Raw genomic sequence first — 18715 nt, 5'->3', positions numbered from 1 at the left:
CAGACACACAGTCTCACACAGTCACACAGACACACACAGACACACACAGACACACACAGACACACACAGACACACACAGACACACACAGACACACACTGTCACACACTGTCACACACTGTCACACACTGTCACACACTGACACACACTGACACACACAGACACACACAGACACACACTGCCACACACTGTCACACACAGACACACACACACACACACAGACACACACAGACACACACAGACACACTGTCACACACAGACACACACACACACACAGACACACACAGACATACACAGACACACACAGTCACACAGACACACACAGTCACACAGACATACACAGTCACACACAGACACACAGTCACGCACAGACACACACAGACACACAGTCACACACAGACACACACAGTCACACACAGACACACACAGTCACACACAGACACACACAGTCACACAGACACACACAGTCACACAGACACACACAGTCACACAGATACACACAGTCACACACAGACACACACAGTCACACACAGACACACACAGTCACACAGACACACACAGTCACACAGACACACACAGTCACACAGATACACACAGTCACACACAGACACACACAGTCACAGAGTCACACACAGACACACAGTCACGCACAGACACACACAGACACACACAGACACACAGTCACGCACAGACACACACAGACACACAGTCACGCACAGACACACACAGACACACACAGACACACACAGACACACACAGACACACACAGACACACACAGTCACACACAGTCACACACAGTCACACACAGTCACACAGACACACACAGTCACACAGACACACACAGTCACACAGACACACACAGTCACACAGACACACACAGTCACACACAGACACACACAGTCACAGAGTCACACACAGACACACAGCCACGCACAGACACACACAGACACACAGTCACGCACAGACACACAGTCACACACAGACACACACAGACACACACAGTCACACACAGACACACACAGACACACACAGACACACACAGACATACACAGACATACACAGACACACACAGTCACAGAGTCACACACAGACACACAGTCACACACAGTCACACACAGACACAGTCACGCACAGACACACACAGACACACAGTCACACACAGTCACACAGACACACACAGTCACACAGATACACACAGTCACACACAGACACACACAGACACACACAGTCACAGAGTCACACACAGACACACAGTCACGCACAGACACACACAGACACACAGTCACGCACAGACACACACAGACACACAGTCACGCACAGACACACACAGACACACAGTCACACACAGTCACACACAGACACACACAGTCACACAGACACACACAGTCACACAGACACACACAGTCACACAGACACACACAGTCACACAGATACACACAGTCACACACAGACACACACAGTCACAGAGTCACACACAGACACACAGTCACGCACAGACACACACAGACACACAGTCACACACAGACACACACAGTCACACACAGACACACAGAGTCACACACAGTCACAGAGTCACACACAGTCACACACAGTCACACACAGTCACACACAGTCACACAGACATACAGTCACACACAGTCACACACAGTCACACAGACACACACAGACACACACAGACACACACAGACACACACACATACACACAGACACACACACATACACACAGACACACAGACACACACAGTCACACACAGACACACAGACACACAGACACACAGACACACAGACACACACACATACACACACAGACACACACAGACACACACAGACACACACACACACAGACACACTGTCACACACAGACACACTGTCACACACAGACACACACAGTCACACAGATACACACAGACACACACAGACACACACACAGACACACAGACACACACACATACACACAGACACACAGACACACAGACACACACACATACACACAGACACACACAGACACACACTGTCACACACAGACACACACAGTCACACAGATACACACAGACACACACAGACATACACAGACACACACAGACACACACAGTCACACACTGTCACACACTGTCACACACTGTCACACACTGTCACACACTGTCACACACAGACACACACAGACACACACACAGACACACACACAGACACACACACACACACACAGACACACACACATACACACATACACACAGACACACAGACACACACACAGACACACACACAGACACACAGACACACACACAGACACACAGACACACAGACACACACTGTCACACACAGACACACAGACACACAGACACACAGACACACACAGACACACACAGACACACACAGACACACACACAGACACACAGACACACACACAGACACACAGACACACAGACACACACACATACACACAGACACACAGACACACACACAGACACACAGACACACACAGACACACACAGACACACACTGTCACACACAGACACACAGACACACAGACACACAGACACACAGACACACAGTCACACACAGACACACACAGACACACACAGACACACACAGACACACACAGACACACACAGTCACGCACAGATACACACAGACACACACAGACACGCACAGACACACACAGACACACACAGACACACAGTCACACACAGACACACACAGTCACACAGACACACACAGTCACACAGATACACACAGTCACACACACACACACAGTCACACACACACACACAGTCACACACAGACACACACAGACACACACAGTCACAGAGTCACACACAGACACACAGTCACGCACAGACACACACAGACACACAGTCACACACAGACAAACACAGACACACACAGTCACACACAGACACACACAGACACACACAGTCACACACAGTCACACACAGTCACACACAGTCACACAGACACACACAGTCACACAGACACACACAGATACACAGTCACACACAGACACAGTCACGCACAGACACACACAGATACAGAGTCACACACAGATACACAGTCACACACAGACACAGTCACGCACAGTCACACACAGACACAGTCACGCACAGACACACACAGATACACAGTCACACACAGACACAGTCACGCACAGACACACACAGACACACACAGACACACACAGACACACACAGACACACACAGACACACACAGACACACACAGACACACACAGACACAGAGTCACACACAGACACAGAGTCACACACAGACACAGAGTCACACACAGATACACAGTCACACACAGACACACACAGACACACACACAGACACACACACAGACACACACACACACACACAGACACACACACATACACACATACACACAGACACACAGACACACACACAGACACACACACAGACACACAGACACACACACAGACACACAGACACACAGACACACACTGTCACACACAGACACACAGACACACAGACACACAGACACACACAGACACACACAGACACACACAGACACACACACAGACACACAGACACACACACAGACACACAGACACACACACATACACACAGACACACAGACACACACAGACACACAGTCACACACAGACACACACAGTCACACAGACACACACAGTCACACAGATACACACAGTCACACACACACACACAGTCACACACACACACACAGTCACACACAGACACACACAGACACACACAGTCACAGAGTCACACACAGACACACAGTCACGCACAGACACACACAGACACACAGTCACACACAGACAAACACAGACACACACAGTCACACACAGACACACACAGACACACACAGTCACACACAGTCACACACAGTCACACACAGTCACACAGACACACACAGTCACACAGACACACACAGATACACAGTCACACACAGACACAGTCACGCACAGACACACACAGATACAGAGTCACACACAGATACACAGTCACACACAGACACAGTCACGCACAGTCACACACAGACACAGTCACGCACAGACACACACAGATACACAGTCACACACAGACACAGTCACGCACAGACACACACAGACACACACAGACACACACAGACACACACAGACACACACAGACACACACAGACACACACAGACACAGAGTCACACACAGACACAGAGTCACACACAGACACAGAGTCACACACAGACACAGAGTCACGCACAGACACACACAGACACACAGTCACACACAGACACACACAGTCACACACAGTCACACAGATACACAGTCACACACAGACACAGTCACACACAGACACAGTCACACACAGACACACACAGACACACAGTCACACACAGACACACACAGACACACACAGTCAGAGTCACACACAGATACACAGTCACACACAGACACAGTCACGCACAGACACACACAGACACACAGTCACACACAGACACACACAGTCACACAGATACACACAGATACACAGTCACACACAGACACAGTCACGCACAGACACAGTCACGCACAGACACACACAGACACACACAGACACGCACAGACACACACAGACACACACAGACACACACAGACACACACAGACACACACAGACACACACAGTCACACAGTCACACACAGATACACAGTCACACACAGATACACAGTCACACACAGACACAGTCACGCACAGACACACACAGACACACAGTCACACACAGACACACACAGTCACACAGATACACAGTCACACACAGACACACAGTCACACACAGACACACACAGTCACACAGATACACACAGTCACAGAGTCACACACAGACACACAGACACACACAGACACACAGTCACGCACAGATACACACAGACACACAGTCACACACAGACACACACAGACACACAGTCACACACAGACACACAGTCACACACAGACACACACAGACACACAGTCACAGAGTCACACACAGACACACAGTCACACACAGACACACAGTCACACACAGACACAGTCACACACAGACACACACAGTCACGCACAGACACGCACAGACACACACAGACACACACAGACACACACAGACACACACAGTCACACAGATACACAGTCACACAGATACACAGTCACACACAGACACACACAGACACACAGTCACACACAGTCACAGAGTCACACACAGACACACAGTCACACACAGTCACAGAGTCACACACAGACACAGAGTCACACACAGACACAGAGTCACACACAGTCACACAGACACACACAGACACACAGTCACGCACAGATACACAGACACACACAGTCACACACAGACACACACAGTCACACACAGACACACAGTCACACACAGACACACACAGTCACAGAGTCACACACAGACACACAGTCACACACAGACACACAGTCACACACAGACACACACAGTCACACACAGACACACACAGTCACAGAGTCACACACAGACACACAGTCACACACAGACACAGTCACGCACAGACACACACAGACACACAGTCACACACAGACACACACAGACACACAGATACACAGTCACACACAGACACAGTCACGCACAGACACACACAGACACACACAGACACACAGTCACACACAGACACACACAGTCACACAGATACACAGTCACACACAGACACACACAGTCACACAGATACACAGTCACACACAGACACACACAGTCACACAGATACACAGTCACACACAGACACAGTCACGCACAGACACACACAGACACACAGTCACACACAGACACACACAGTCACACAGATACACACAGTCACACACAGACACACACAGTCACAGAGTCACACACAGACACACAGACACACACAGACACACAGTCACGCACAGATACACACAGACACATAGTCACACACAGACACACACAGTCACACAGATACACAGTCACACACAGACACAGTCACACACAGACACAGTCACACACAGACACACAGTCACACACAGACACACACAGACACACACAGTCACAGAGTCACACACAGATACACAGTCACACACAGACACACACAGACACACAGTCACACACAGACACACACAGTCACACAGATACACACAGATACACAGTCACACACAGACACAGTCACGCACAGACACAGTCACGCACAGACACAGTCACGCACAGACACACACAGACACACACAGACACACACAGACACACACAGTCACACACAGTCACACACAGTCACAGAGTCACACACAGATACACAGTCACACACAGACACAGTCACGCACAGACACACACAGACACACAGTCACACACAGACACACACAGTCACACAGATACACAGTCACACACAGACACACAGTCACACACAGACACACACAGTCACACAGATACACACAGTCACAGAGTCACACACAGACACACAGACACACACAGACACACAGTCACGCACAGATACACACAGACACAGTCACACACAGACACACACAGTCACACACAGACACACAGTCACACACAGACACACACAGTCACACAGATACACACAGATACACAGTCACACACAGACACAGTCACGCACAGACACAGTCACGCACAGACACAGTCACGCACAGACACACACAGACACACACAGACACACACAGACACACACAGACACACACAGTCACACACAGTCACACACAGTCACAGAGTCACACACAGATACACAGTCACACACAGACACAGTCACGCACAGACACACACAGACACACAGTCACACACAGACACACACAGTCACACAGATACACACAGTCACACACAGACACACACAGTCACAGAGTCACACACAGACACACAGACACACACAGACACACAGTCACGCACAGATACACACAGACACATAGTCACACACAGACACACACAGTCACACAGATACACAGTCACACACAGACACAGTCACACACAGACACAGTCACACACAGACACACAGTCACACACAGACACACACAGACACACACAGTCACAGAGTCACACACAGATACACAGTCACACACAGACACAGTCACGCACAGACACACACAGACACACAGTCACACACAGACACACACAGTCACACAGATACACACAGATACACAGTCACACACAGACACAGTCACGCACAGACACAGTCACGCACAGACACAGTCACGCACAGACACACACAGACACACACAGACACACACAGACACACACAGTCACACACAGTCACACACAGTCACAGAGTCACACACAGATACACAGTCACACACAGACACAGTCACGCACAGACACACACAGACACACAGTCACACACAGACACACACAGTCACACAGATACACAGTCACACACAGACACACAGTCACACACAGACACACACAGTCACACAGATACACACAGTCACAGAGTCACACACAGACACACAGACACACACAGACACACAGTCACGCACAGATACACACAGACACAGTCACACACAGACACACACAGTCACACACAGACACACAGTCACACACAGACACACAGTCACACACAGTCACAGAGTCACACACAGACACACAGTCACACACAGACACACAGTCACACACAGACACAGTCACACACAGTCACGCACAGTCACGCACAGACACACACAGACACACACAGACACACACAGACACACAGATACACAGTCACACACAGACACACACAGACACACAGTCACACACAGTCACAGAGTCACACACAGACACACAGTCACACACAGTCACAGAGTCACACACAGTCACAGAGTCACACACAGACACAGAGTCACACACAGACAGAGTCACACACAGACACAGAGTCACACACAGTCACAGAGTCACACACAGACACACAGACACACAGTCACGCACAGATACACACAGACACACACAGTCACACACAGACACACACAGTCACACACAGACACACACAGTCACACACAGACACACAGTCACACACAGACACACACAGTCACACACAGACACACAGTCACACACAGACACACACAGTCACAGAGTCACACACAGACACAGTCACGCACAGACACACAGACACACAGTCACACACAGTCACACAGATACACAGTCACACACAGACACAGTCACGCACAGACACACACAGACACACAGTCACACAGTCACACACAGACACACACAGTCACACAGATACACAGTCACACACAGACACACACAGTCACACAGATACACAGTCACACACAGACACAGTCACGCACAGACACACACAGACACACAGTCACACACAGACACACACAGTCACACAGATACACAGTCACACACAGACACACACAGACACACAGTCACACAGTCACACACAGACACACACAGTCACACAGATACACAGTCACACACAGACACACACAGTCACACAGATACACAGTCACACACAGACACAGTCACGCACAGACACACACAGACACACAGTCACACACAGACACACACAGTCACACAGATACACACAGTCACACACAGACACACACAGTCACAGAGTCACACACAGACACACAGACACACACAGACACACAGTCACGCACAGATACACACAGACACATAGTCACACACAGACACACACAGTCACACACAGACACACACAGTCACAGAGTCACACACAGTCACACACAGACACATAGTCACACACAGACACACAGTCACACACAGATACACAGTCACACACAGTCACACAGTCACACACAGTAGTGAGGAGGCAGTGCTGCAGTTGTATTGTCACTGACCCAGTAATATCTTTGTTACTACTATCCTCACATACGGATGAGGAAGGACACCACTTTGACTGGGACAACACATCCATCCGAGGACAAGCCAAACAGGGACACGCACGAGAATTCCTAGAAGCACTGCATTCCAACCGGAACTCTAACAACAAACACATCAAGTTAGACCCCATCTACCACTCCCTGAGAAAAGGAACAGGAAGTGACTTCACCACAGGAAATGACATCGCTAACCCAAGGAAACCCAAACATATAAACAGAAAGCAGGAATTTTCAGCAGTGCTTCATCTGGAGGCCCACTGAAGATGTTACCTAGTATGGTGACGAAACGTCTGGAAATGAACCTTCCAGCTCAGCGAGCAAACCCACATCCAGAGCCAGTAACCTAAATGCCATGCCAATGTTTTAAGGAGCTGGCTTTGAATTCTGCTGTGGAAGGTACAATAAAATCCTAAGTGTTTAATAAGGTACTGCCCAAGGACTTCCTTATGAGGAGAGGTTGAGTGGTCAGGCCTGAACTCATTGGAGTTTGGACGAATGAGAGGGGAGATGATTGAAGATGGCTTATCCTTAGGGGACTTGACTGAGGAGATATGGAGAATCCAGAATCAGAGGGAGATGTGGAGAGATTGTTCCCTCGTGTGGGAGAATCCAGGGGTAGAGGGCATCCCCTCTGAGTAAGGAGTCGCTCATTTAAGACAAAGATGGGGAGGAATTCCTTCTCTCCGGGGAGTGAATCTTTACCTCAGAGGCTGGATATTAAGGCTGAGAGAGTGAGATTTTTAATCCGTGAGGGAATCAAGGGTTATTGGGGAACAGCCAGGAAGGTCAGGTCAGCCATGACCTCAATGGGCTGAATGACCAGTCTGCTCCTATGCTGAGTGGTCTCTGGACTAATCTAATGCTGACTGTATAAGCCGTGTCAAACATGGTAAAAATCCCTCTGGTTCACTAATGTCCTTACCTGGTCTGGCCTACATGTGACTCCAGACACACAGCAATGTGCTTTACTGTGAACTGAGTCTGAGCTAACGGGGGACAGGCAATCAATGCTGATTGAGCCAACAACAGCCAGATCCCATGAACAAATACAAGAAAACAGACAGACCTGAAGAGAGCCAGAGAGATAAGCCATGTACTTACAGAGAGACCCTGGAGTACAGGCTAACTGGGGTAAACAGCCAGACAAATAGATTGGTCCATTGAGGTGAGAGGCTGACAATGACACAGGAAGATCCCATGCTACCCTTACGCACCGGTGTCAGTTTCAGGTCCTGGATCACATCGTCCATGAAGTGAAACTCGGAGAGTCCTTTATCGACCATCTCCCTGCGTACCTCGAGAATACGACCCATTACTCCCTCCAGGAGAATGTCCACCACCTTCCATTTCTGAGGATGAGCGATCTGATCCTGGATAATTTCCAGTTTGCGGAATATCCGGATGTATTTGATGTAGAGGTTGTTCTGGAACCGGGAATAGGCCGCAGTGTCTTTGGTAATGTCCAGTGCCGAACTGGCAGCCTCCAGCTGGAGAATATCATTCAGGCTGTTTTGAGCTTTTAGCCAGAGCTGGTTGTAGGTGCTGAGGGGGGGACACAGATCTCTGTTAGAAACCAGCAGCAAACTGAGGTTCCATCAGCAAAACCCAGCCTTGCAGAGCCCCATGTTCCTGCTCCCCAGGCAGCAACTAAACTCTCCCTGGCACACTGACCAGAACACCACGTCACACCAAAGACCACACCTTTTCAAACAGCTACACCCCATCCGACCTGGGTCCTATCGGGGTCCGGGGGGAGGTAACCGTGCAGGGGACGTTGTGGGGGTGGGAGAGAGGGGGGGGGGAGTCTGCTGTATGGGAGGGGAGGAGGAGACTATAGTGGCATCATCACAGATGACCTGAACATTGGAGGGTGGCAGTATGTTGATTGTCTGAGATTATGGAGGGAATTAGATCAGCAGCAAATGGAATTTAACCAGGATAATTACGAGGTGATGCAGTTGGGCAGGACAGACAAGGCAGAATACATGGTGATCGATAGCCCCCTGGGGGAAGGACCGAGGATCAGAGGGGCCTTGGTGAGCATGTACAGTGGTCCCTTAAGGTTTCAGGGCAGGTGGGTAAAGTAGTTACAAAGGCATATAGAAGTGTTGCTGTTATTAGCTGAGGCATGGAGTTTAACAGCAGAGGGTGATGCTGGAACTGTTTAATCATTGGTTAGAGCACAGCGAGAGTACTGTGTGCAGTTCTGGAATCCACATTATAGGAGGGATGTGATAGCATTGGAGAGGGTGCAGAGAAGAGTTATCAGGATGCTGCCTGCCTGGAGTGTTTCAGTGATGAAGAGAGATTGGACAGACTGGGTTATTTTCTTTGGAGCAGAAGGGGGTTGAGAGGGGACATGATTGAGATGAAGAAAATGATGGGAGACACAGGACAGGTAGACAGGGAGGAACTTCTTCCCTTGATGGGGGAAATCAATGATCAGGGCAGAAATTTATGTTTAGGGACAAGACGTTCAGAGGCATTGTGAGGGAAACCTTCCCCCCTCCAGAGTACGGTGGGAGTCTGGAACTCACTGCACGTTGGTGGAGAGAGAAACCTGCATCATGTTTTCAGATGCACGTGTACAGGGCGAATACATACAAGGCGATGGGCCAAATACTGGGAAATGGGTTCAAATAGTGGCAGTGATTGTTTTTGACTGGCACAGACTTGATGGGCTGAAGGGCTGGTGGATAGGTGTCCCATGAGCTTCAATGGAGAGAAGTGTGAGGTGAGGGATTTTGGCCAGAATAATCCTGAAAGACAATATCAAATACGGGGTACAGTTCTAAACAAGGTGCAGGACTAAAGGGAGCTTGGGGTATATGTCACAAACTATTGAAGGCAATAGGGCAGGGGGAGAGAGCAGTTAGTAAAGCACACAGTGTCCTTGGCTTCATTAATAGGGGCACAAAGTGTAAGGAATTGTTGGAGCTCAGCTGGAGTATGTGTACAGCAGTAGGATGGGTCCAACATTGTCGGAAAGATGTGAATTTGCTCTGGACATTCCAGAAGTGATTTACAAGGATCGTTCCAGGATTGAGACATTTCAGTGATGGGGAGAGATTGAAGAGGTTGGGACTTCTCTCTGGGAGGGAAGAAGGCCGAGAGGAGATCTGACAGAGGTTTTCAAAACCATGAGAGGGTTGGACACAGTAGATCGGGAGAAGCCATTCCCACTTGTAAAAAGAACAACAAGAGGGAATAAATTTAGAGTGATGTTCAAATGAAGCAAGGGTGATGTGAGACAAAGCATTTTCACCCAGTGAGGTGTTAGGGGCTGGAATATAGTGCCTGCAAATGTGGGGAAAGCAGCTTCAACTGACACATTCGAGATTGGCACGAGGGAAAAACCGGTGCAAGAGCAATGGGCTGAACGTCCACCTGCAGGAATATCTGATGTCGTCTTGTCCAATCAAACACTGTCAGATGAGGGACAGAACGGGGTGAGCCACACTGTAGGGGAGAGTTCACTCTGTATTGTGGCACACGCTGGAGCTGCCCAGGGTTGGAGGATCTGAGCTACAGGGAGAGGCTGAACAGGCTGGGGCTGTTTTCCCTGGAGCGTCGGAGACTGAGGGGTGACCTTATAAAATCATGAGGCGCATGGATAGGATAGATAGACAAGGTCTTTTCCCTGGGGTCAGGGAGACCAGAACTAGAGGGCATAGGTTTAGGGTGACGGGGGAAAGATATAAAAGAGACCTAAGAGGCAACTTTTTCACACAGAGGGTGGTGTGTGTATGGAATGAGCTGCCAGAGGAAGTGGTGGAGGCTGGTACAATTGCAACATTTAAGAGGCATTTGGATGGGTATATGAATAGGAAGGGTTTGGAGGGATATGGGCCGGGTGCTGGCAGGTGGGTCTAGATTGGGTTGGGATATCTGGTCAGCATGGACGGGTTGGACCGAAGGGTCAGTTTCCATGCTGTACATCTCTATGAGTCCAAAGGTATGTGACAGGAAGAGTGCATTGCAGCTCTCCCTCAGCACTGACCCTCCGACAGTGCAGCTCTCCCTCAGCACTGACCCTCCGACAGTGCAGCTCTCCCTCAGCACTGACCATCCGACAGTGCGGCACTCCCTCATCACTGACCCTCAGACAGTGCGGCACTCCCTCAGCACTGACCCTCCGACAGTGCCCACTCCCTCAGCACTGACCCTCCGACAGTGCCCACACCCTCAGCACTGATCCTCCGACAGTGCCCACTCCCTCAGCACTGACCCTCCGACAGTGCCCACTCCCTCAGCACTGACCCTCCGACAGTGCGGCACTCCCTCATCACTGACCCTCAGACAGTGCGGCACTCCCTCAGCACTGACCCTCCGACAGTGCGCCACTCCCTCAGCACTGACCCTCCGACAGTGCCCACTCCCTCAGCACTGACCCTCCGACAGTGCGGCACTCCCTCATCACTGACCCTCAGACAGTGCGGCACTCCCTCAGCACTGACCCTCCGACAGTGCGCCACTCCCTCAGCACTGACCCTCCGACAGTGCCCACTCCCTCAGCACTGACCCTCAGACAGTGCGGCACTCCCTCAGCACTGACCCTCCGACAGTGCCCACTCCCTCAGCACTGACCCTCCGACAGTGCGCACTCCCTCAGCACTGACCCTCCGACAGTGCGGCACTCCCTCAGCACTGACACTCCGGTAGTATGGCACTCCCTCAGCATTGACCCTCCGATGGTGCCCACTTCCTCAGCACTGACCCTCCGACAGTGCGGCACTCCCTCAGCACTGACCCTCCGACAGTGTGGCACTCCCTCAGCACTGACCCTCAGACAGTGCAGCACTACCTCAGCACTGACCCTCCGACAGTGCAGCACTCCCTCAGCACTGACCCTCAGACAGTGGAGCACTACCTCAGCACTGACCCTCTGACAGTGCGGCACTCCCTCAGCACTGACACTCCGACAGTGCGGCACTCCCTCAGCACTGACCCTCCGACAGTGCGGCACTCCCTCAGCACTGATCCTCCGACAGTGCGGCACTCCCTCAGCACTCACCCTCCGACAGTGCGGCGCTCCCTCAGCACTGACCCTCCGACAGTGCGGCGCTCCCTCAGCACTGACCCTCCGACAGTGCGGCACTCCCTCAGCACTGACCCTCCGACAGTGCGGCGCTCCCTCAGCACTGACCCTCTGACAGTGCGGCACTCCCTCAGCACTGACCCTCCGACAGTGCAGCGCTCCCTCAGCACTGACCCTCTGACAGTGCGGCACTCCCTCAGCACTGACCCTCCGACAGTGCAGCACTCCCTCAGCACTGACCCTCTGACAGTGCCCACTCCCTCAGCACTGACCCTCTGACTGTGCCCACTCCCTCAGCACTGACCCTCCGACAGTGCGGCACTCCCTCAGCACTGACACTCCGGTAGTATGGCACTCCCTCAGCATTGACCCTCCGATGGTGCCCACTTCCTCAGCACTGACCCTCCGACAGTGCGGCACTCCCTTAGCACTGACCCTCGGGTAGTATGGGACTCCCTCAGCACTGACCCTCCGACAGTGTGGCACTCCCTCAGCACTGACCCTCAGACAGTGCGGCACTCCCTCAGCACTAACCCTCCGACAGTGCGGCACTCCCTCAGCACTGACCCTCCGACAGTGCGGCACTCCCTCAGCACTGACACTCCGACAGTGCGGCACTCCCTCAGCACTGACACTCCGACAGTGCGGCGCTCCCTCAGCACTGACCCTCCGACAGTGCGGCGCTCCCTCAGCACTGACCCTCTGACAGTGCGGCACTCCCTCAGCACTGACCCTCCGACAGTGCCCACTCCATCAGCACTGACCCTCCGATAGTGCCCACTCCCTGAGCACTGACCCTCTGACAGTGCAGCACTCCCTCAGCACTGACCCTCTGACAATGCGGCGCTCCCTCAGCACTGACCCTCCGACAGTGCAGCACTCCCTCAGCACTGACCCTCTGACAGTGCGGCACTCCCTCAGCACTGACCCTCCGATAGTGCCCACTCCCTCAGCACTGACCCTCCGACAGTGCGTCACCCCCTCAGCACCGACCCTCCGACAGTGCGGCACTCCCTCAGCACTGACCCTCCGATAGTGTGGTGTTCCCTCAGCACCGACCCTCCAACAGTGCGGCACTCCCTCAGCACTGACCCTCCGAAAGTGCGGCACTCCCTCAGCACTGACCCTCCGACAGTGCGGCAAACCCACAGCACTGACCCTCCGACAGTGCGGCGCTCCCTCAGAACTGACCATCCGACAGTGCGGCACTCCCTCAGCACTGACCCTCCGACAGTGCAGCACTCCCTCAGCACTGACCCTCCGACAGTGCGGCACTCCCTCAGCACTGACCCTCCGATAGTGCCCACCCCCTCAGCACCGACCTCCGATAGTGCCCACTCCCTCAGCACTGACCCGCTGACAGTGCAGCACTCCCACAGCACTGACCCTCCGAAAGTGTGGCACTACCTCAGCACTGACCCTCTGACAGTGCAGCACTACCTCAGCACTGACCCTCTGACAGTGCGGCACTCCCTCAGCACTGACACTCCGACAGTGCAGCACTCCCTCAGCACTGACCCTCCGACAGTGCGGCGCTCCCTCAGCACTGACCCTCTGACAGTGCGGCACTCCCTCAGCACTGACCCTCCGACAGTGCAGCACTCCCTCAGCACTGACCCTCTGACAGTGCCCACTCCATCAGCACTGACCCTCCGATAGTGCCCACTCCCTGAGCACTGACCCTCTGACAGTGCAGCACTCCCTCAGCACTGACCCTCTGACAATGCGGCGCTCCCTCAGCACTGACCCTCCGACAGTGCAGCACTCCCTCAGCACTGACCCTCTGACAGTGCGGCACTCCCTCAGCACTGACCCTCCGATAGTGCCCACTCCCTCAGCACTGACCCTCCGACAGTGCGTCACCCCCTCAGCACCGACCCTCCGACAGTGCGGCACTCCCTCAGCACTGACCCTCCGATAGTGTGGTGTTCCCTCAGCACCGACCCTCCGACAGTGCGGCAATCCCTCAGCACCGACCCTCCAACAGTGCGGCACTCCCTCAGCACTGACCCTCCGAAAGTGCGGCACTCCCTCAGCACTGACCCTCCGACAGTGCGGCACTCCCTCAGCACTGACCCTCCGACAGTGCGGCGCTCCCTCAGAACTGACCCTCTGACAGTGCAGCACTCCCTCAGCACTGACCCTCCGACAGTGCAGCACTCCCTCAGCACTGACCCTCCGACAGTGCGGCACTCCCTCAGCACTGACCCTCCGACAGTGCAGCACTCCCTCAGCACTGACCCTCCGACAGTGCAGCACTCCCTCAGAACTGACCCTGTGACAGTGCGGCACTCCCTCAGCACCGACCCTCCGACAGTGCTGCGTTCCCTCAGCACCGACCCTCCGATAGTGCCCACTCCCTCAGCACTGACCCTCCGATAGTGCGGCACTCCCTCAGCACTGACCCTCTGACAGTGCAGCACTCCCTCAGCACTGACCCTCCCACAGAGCGGCACTCCCTCAGCACTGACCCTCAGACAGTGCGGCGCTCCCTCAGCACTGACCCTCCGACAGTGCAGCACTCCCTCAGCACTGACCCTCCGACAGTGTGACACTCCCTCAGCACTGACCCTCTGACAGTGCCCACTCCCTCAGCACTGACCCTCCGATCGTGCCCACTCCCTCAGCACTGACCCTCCGATAGTGCCCACTCCCTCAGCACTGACCCTCCGATAGTGCCCACTCCCTCAGCACTGACCCTCCGACAGTGCGTCACCCCCTCAGCACCGACCCTCCGACAGTGCGGCACTCCCGCAGCACTGACCCTCCGACAGTACGGCACTCCCTCAGCACTGACCCTCCGACAGTGCGGCACTCCCTCAGCACTGACCCTCCGACAGTACGGCACTCCATCAGCAGTGACCCTCCGATCGTGCTGCGTTCCCTCAGAACTGACCCTCTGACAGTGCAGCACTCCCTCAGCACTGACCCTCCGACAGTGCGGCGTTCCCTCAGCACTGAGCCTATGACAGTGCGGCACTCCCTCAGCACCAACCCTCCGACAGTGCGGCACTCCCTCAGCACCGACCCTCCGACAGTGCGGCACTCCCTCAGCACCGACCCTCCGATAGTGCCCACTCCCTCAGCACTGACCCTCCGATAGTGCGGCACTCCCTCAGCACCGACCCTCCGACAGTGCAGCACTCCCTTAGCACTGACCCTCAGACAGTGCGGCGCTCCCTCAGCACTGACCCTCCGACAGTGCGGTGCTCCCTCAGCACTGACCCTCCGACAGTGCGGTGCTCCCTCAGCATTGACCCGCTGACAGTGCTTCACCCCCTCAGCACCGACCCTCCGACAGTGCGGCGTTCCCTCAGCACTGACCCTCCGACAGTGCCCACTCCCTCAGCACTGACCCTCCGACAGTGCGGCACTCCCTCAGCACTGACCCTCCGACAGTGCGGTGCTCCCTCAGCACTGACCCTCCGACAGTGCGGTGCTCCCTCAGCATTGACCCGCTGACAGTGCTTCACCCCCTCAGCACTGACCCTCCGACAGTGCGGCACTCCCTCAGCACTGACCCTCCGACAGTGCGGTGCTCCCTCAGCACTGACCCTCCGACAGTGCGGTGCTCCCTCAGCATTGACCCGCTGACAGTGCTTCACCCCCTCAGCACTGACCCTCCGACAGTGTGGCACTCCCTCAGCACTGACCCTCCGACAGTGCCCACTCCCTCAGCACTGACCCTCCGACAGTGCGTCACCCCCTCAGCACTGACCGTCCGACAGTACGGCTCTCCATCAGCAGTGACCCTCCGATAGTGCTGCGTTCCCTCAGCACTGAGCCTCTGACAGTGCGGCACTCCCTCAGCACCGACCCTCCGACAGTGCGGCACTCCCTCAGCACCGACCCTCCGATAGTGCCCACTCCCTCAGCACTGACCCTCCGATAGTGCGGCACTCCCTCAGCACCGACCCTCCGACAGTGCGGCAATCCCTCAGCACCGACCCTCCGACAGTGCGGCACTCCCTCAGCACCGACCCTCTGATAGTGCCGACTCCCTCAGCACTGACCCTCCGATAGTGCGGCACTCCCTCAGCACCGACCCTCCGACAGTGCGGCACTCCCTCAGCACCGACCCTCTGACAGTGCGGCACTCCCTCAGCACTGACCCTCCCACAGAGCGGCACTCCCTCAGCACTGACCCTCAGACAGTGCGGCGCTCCCTCAGCACTGACCCTTCGACAGTGTGACACTCCCTCAGCACTGACCCTCTGACAATGCGGCGCTCCCTCAGCACTGACCCTCCGACAGTGCAGCACACCCTCAGCACTGACCCTCTGACAGTGCGGCACTCCCTCAGCACTGACCCTCCGATAGTGCCCACTCCCTCAGCACTGACCCTCCGACAGTGCGTCACCCCCTCAGCACCGACCCTCCGACAGTGCGGCACTCCCGCAGCACCAACCCTCCGACAGTACGGCTCTCCATCAGCAGTGACCCTCCGATAGTGCTGCGTTCCCTCAGAACTGACCCTGTGACAGTGCGGCGTTCCCTCAGCACTGAGCCTCTGACAGTGCGGCACTCCCTCAGCACCGACCCTCCGACAGTGCCCACTCCCTCAGCACTGACCCTCCGATAGTGCGGCACTCCCTCAGCACCGACCCTCCGACAGTGCGGCACTCCCTCAGCACTGACCCTCCGATAGAGCCCAGTCCCTCAGCACCGACCCTCTGACAGTGCGGCGCTCCCTCAGCACTGACCCTCAGACAGTGCGGTGCTCCCTCAGCACTGACCCTCCGACAGTGCAGCACTCCCTCAGCACTGACCCTCCGACAGTGTGACACTCCCTCAGCACTGACCCTCCGACAGTGCGGTGCTCCCTCAGAACTGACCCTCCGACAGTGCCCACTCCCTCAGCACTGACCCTCCGACAGTGCGGTGCTCCCTCAGAACTGACCCTCCGAC

General features: G+C 54.2%; 1 protein-coding gene across 1 annotated transcript in view; it reads right to left on the bottom strand.

The window, feature by feature from the left end:
* Window positions 1-18715, bottom strand: part of LOC148150501 (dynein regulatory complex subunit 11-like) — a 47266-nt gene that overhangs the window by 14557 nt on the left and 13994 nt on the right. Inside the window, exon 3 of the mRNA XM_087985886.1 lies at window positions 9984-10311. Coding sequence (XP_087842012.1) covers window positions 9984-10311 — 328 coding nt within the window. The remainder of the gene's footprint in view (window positions 1-9983; window positions 10312-18715) is intronic.

This window comes from Chiloscyllium plagiosum, unplaced genomic scaffold (genome assembly GCF_037043375.1).
Source record: "Chiloscyllium plagiosum isolate Xiang-an unplaced genomic scaffold, Cpla_swu_hap1 HiC_scaffold_4, whole genome shotgun sequence".
NCBI classification, from domain to species: domain Eukaryota; kingdom Metazoa; phylum Chordata; class Chondrichthyes; order Orectolobiformes; family Hemiscylliidae; genus Chiloscyllium; species Chiloscyllium plagiosum.
This window is presented reverse-complemented; position numbering and strand designations above follow the sequence as displayed.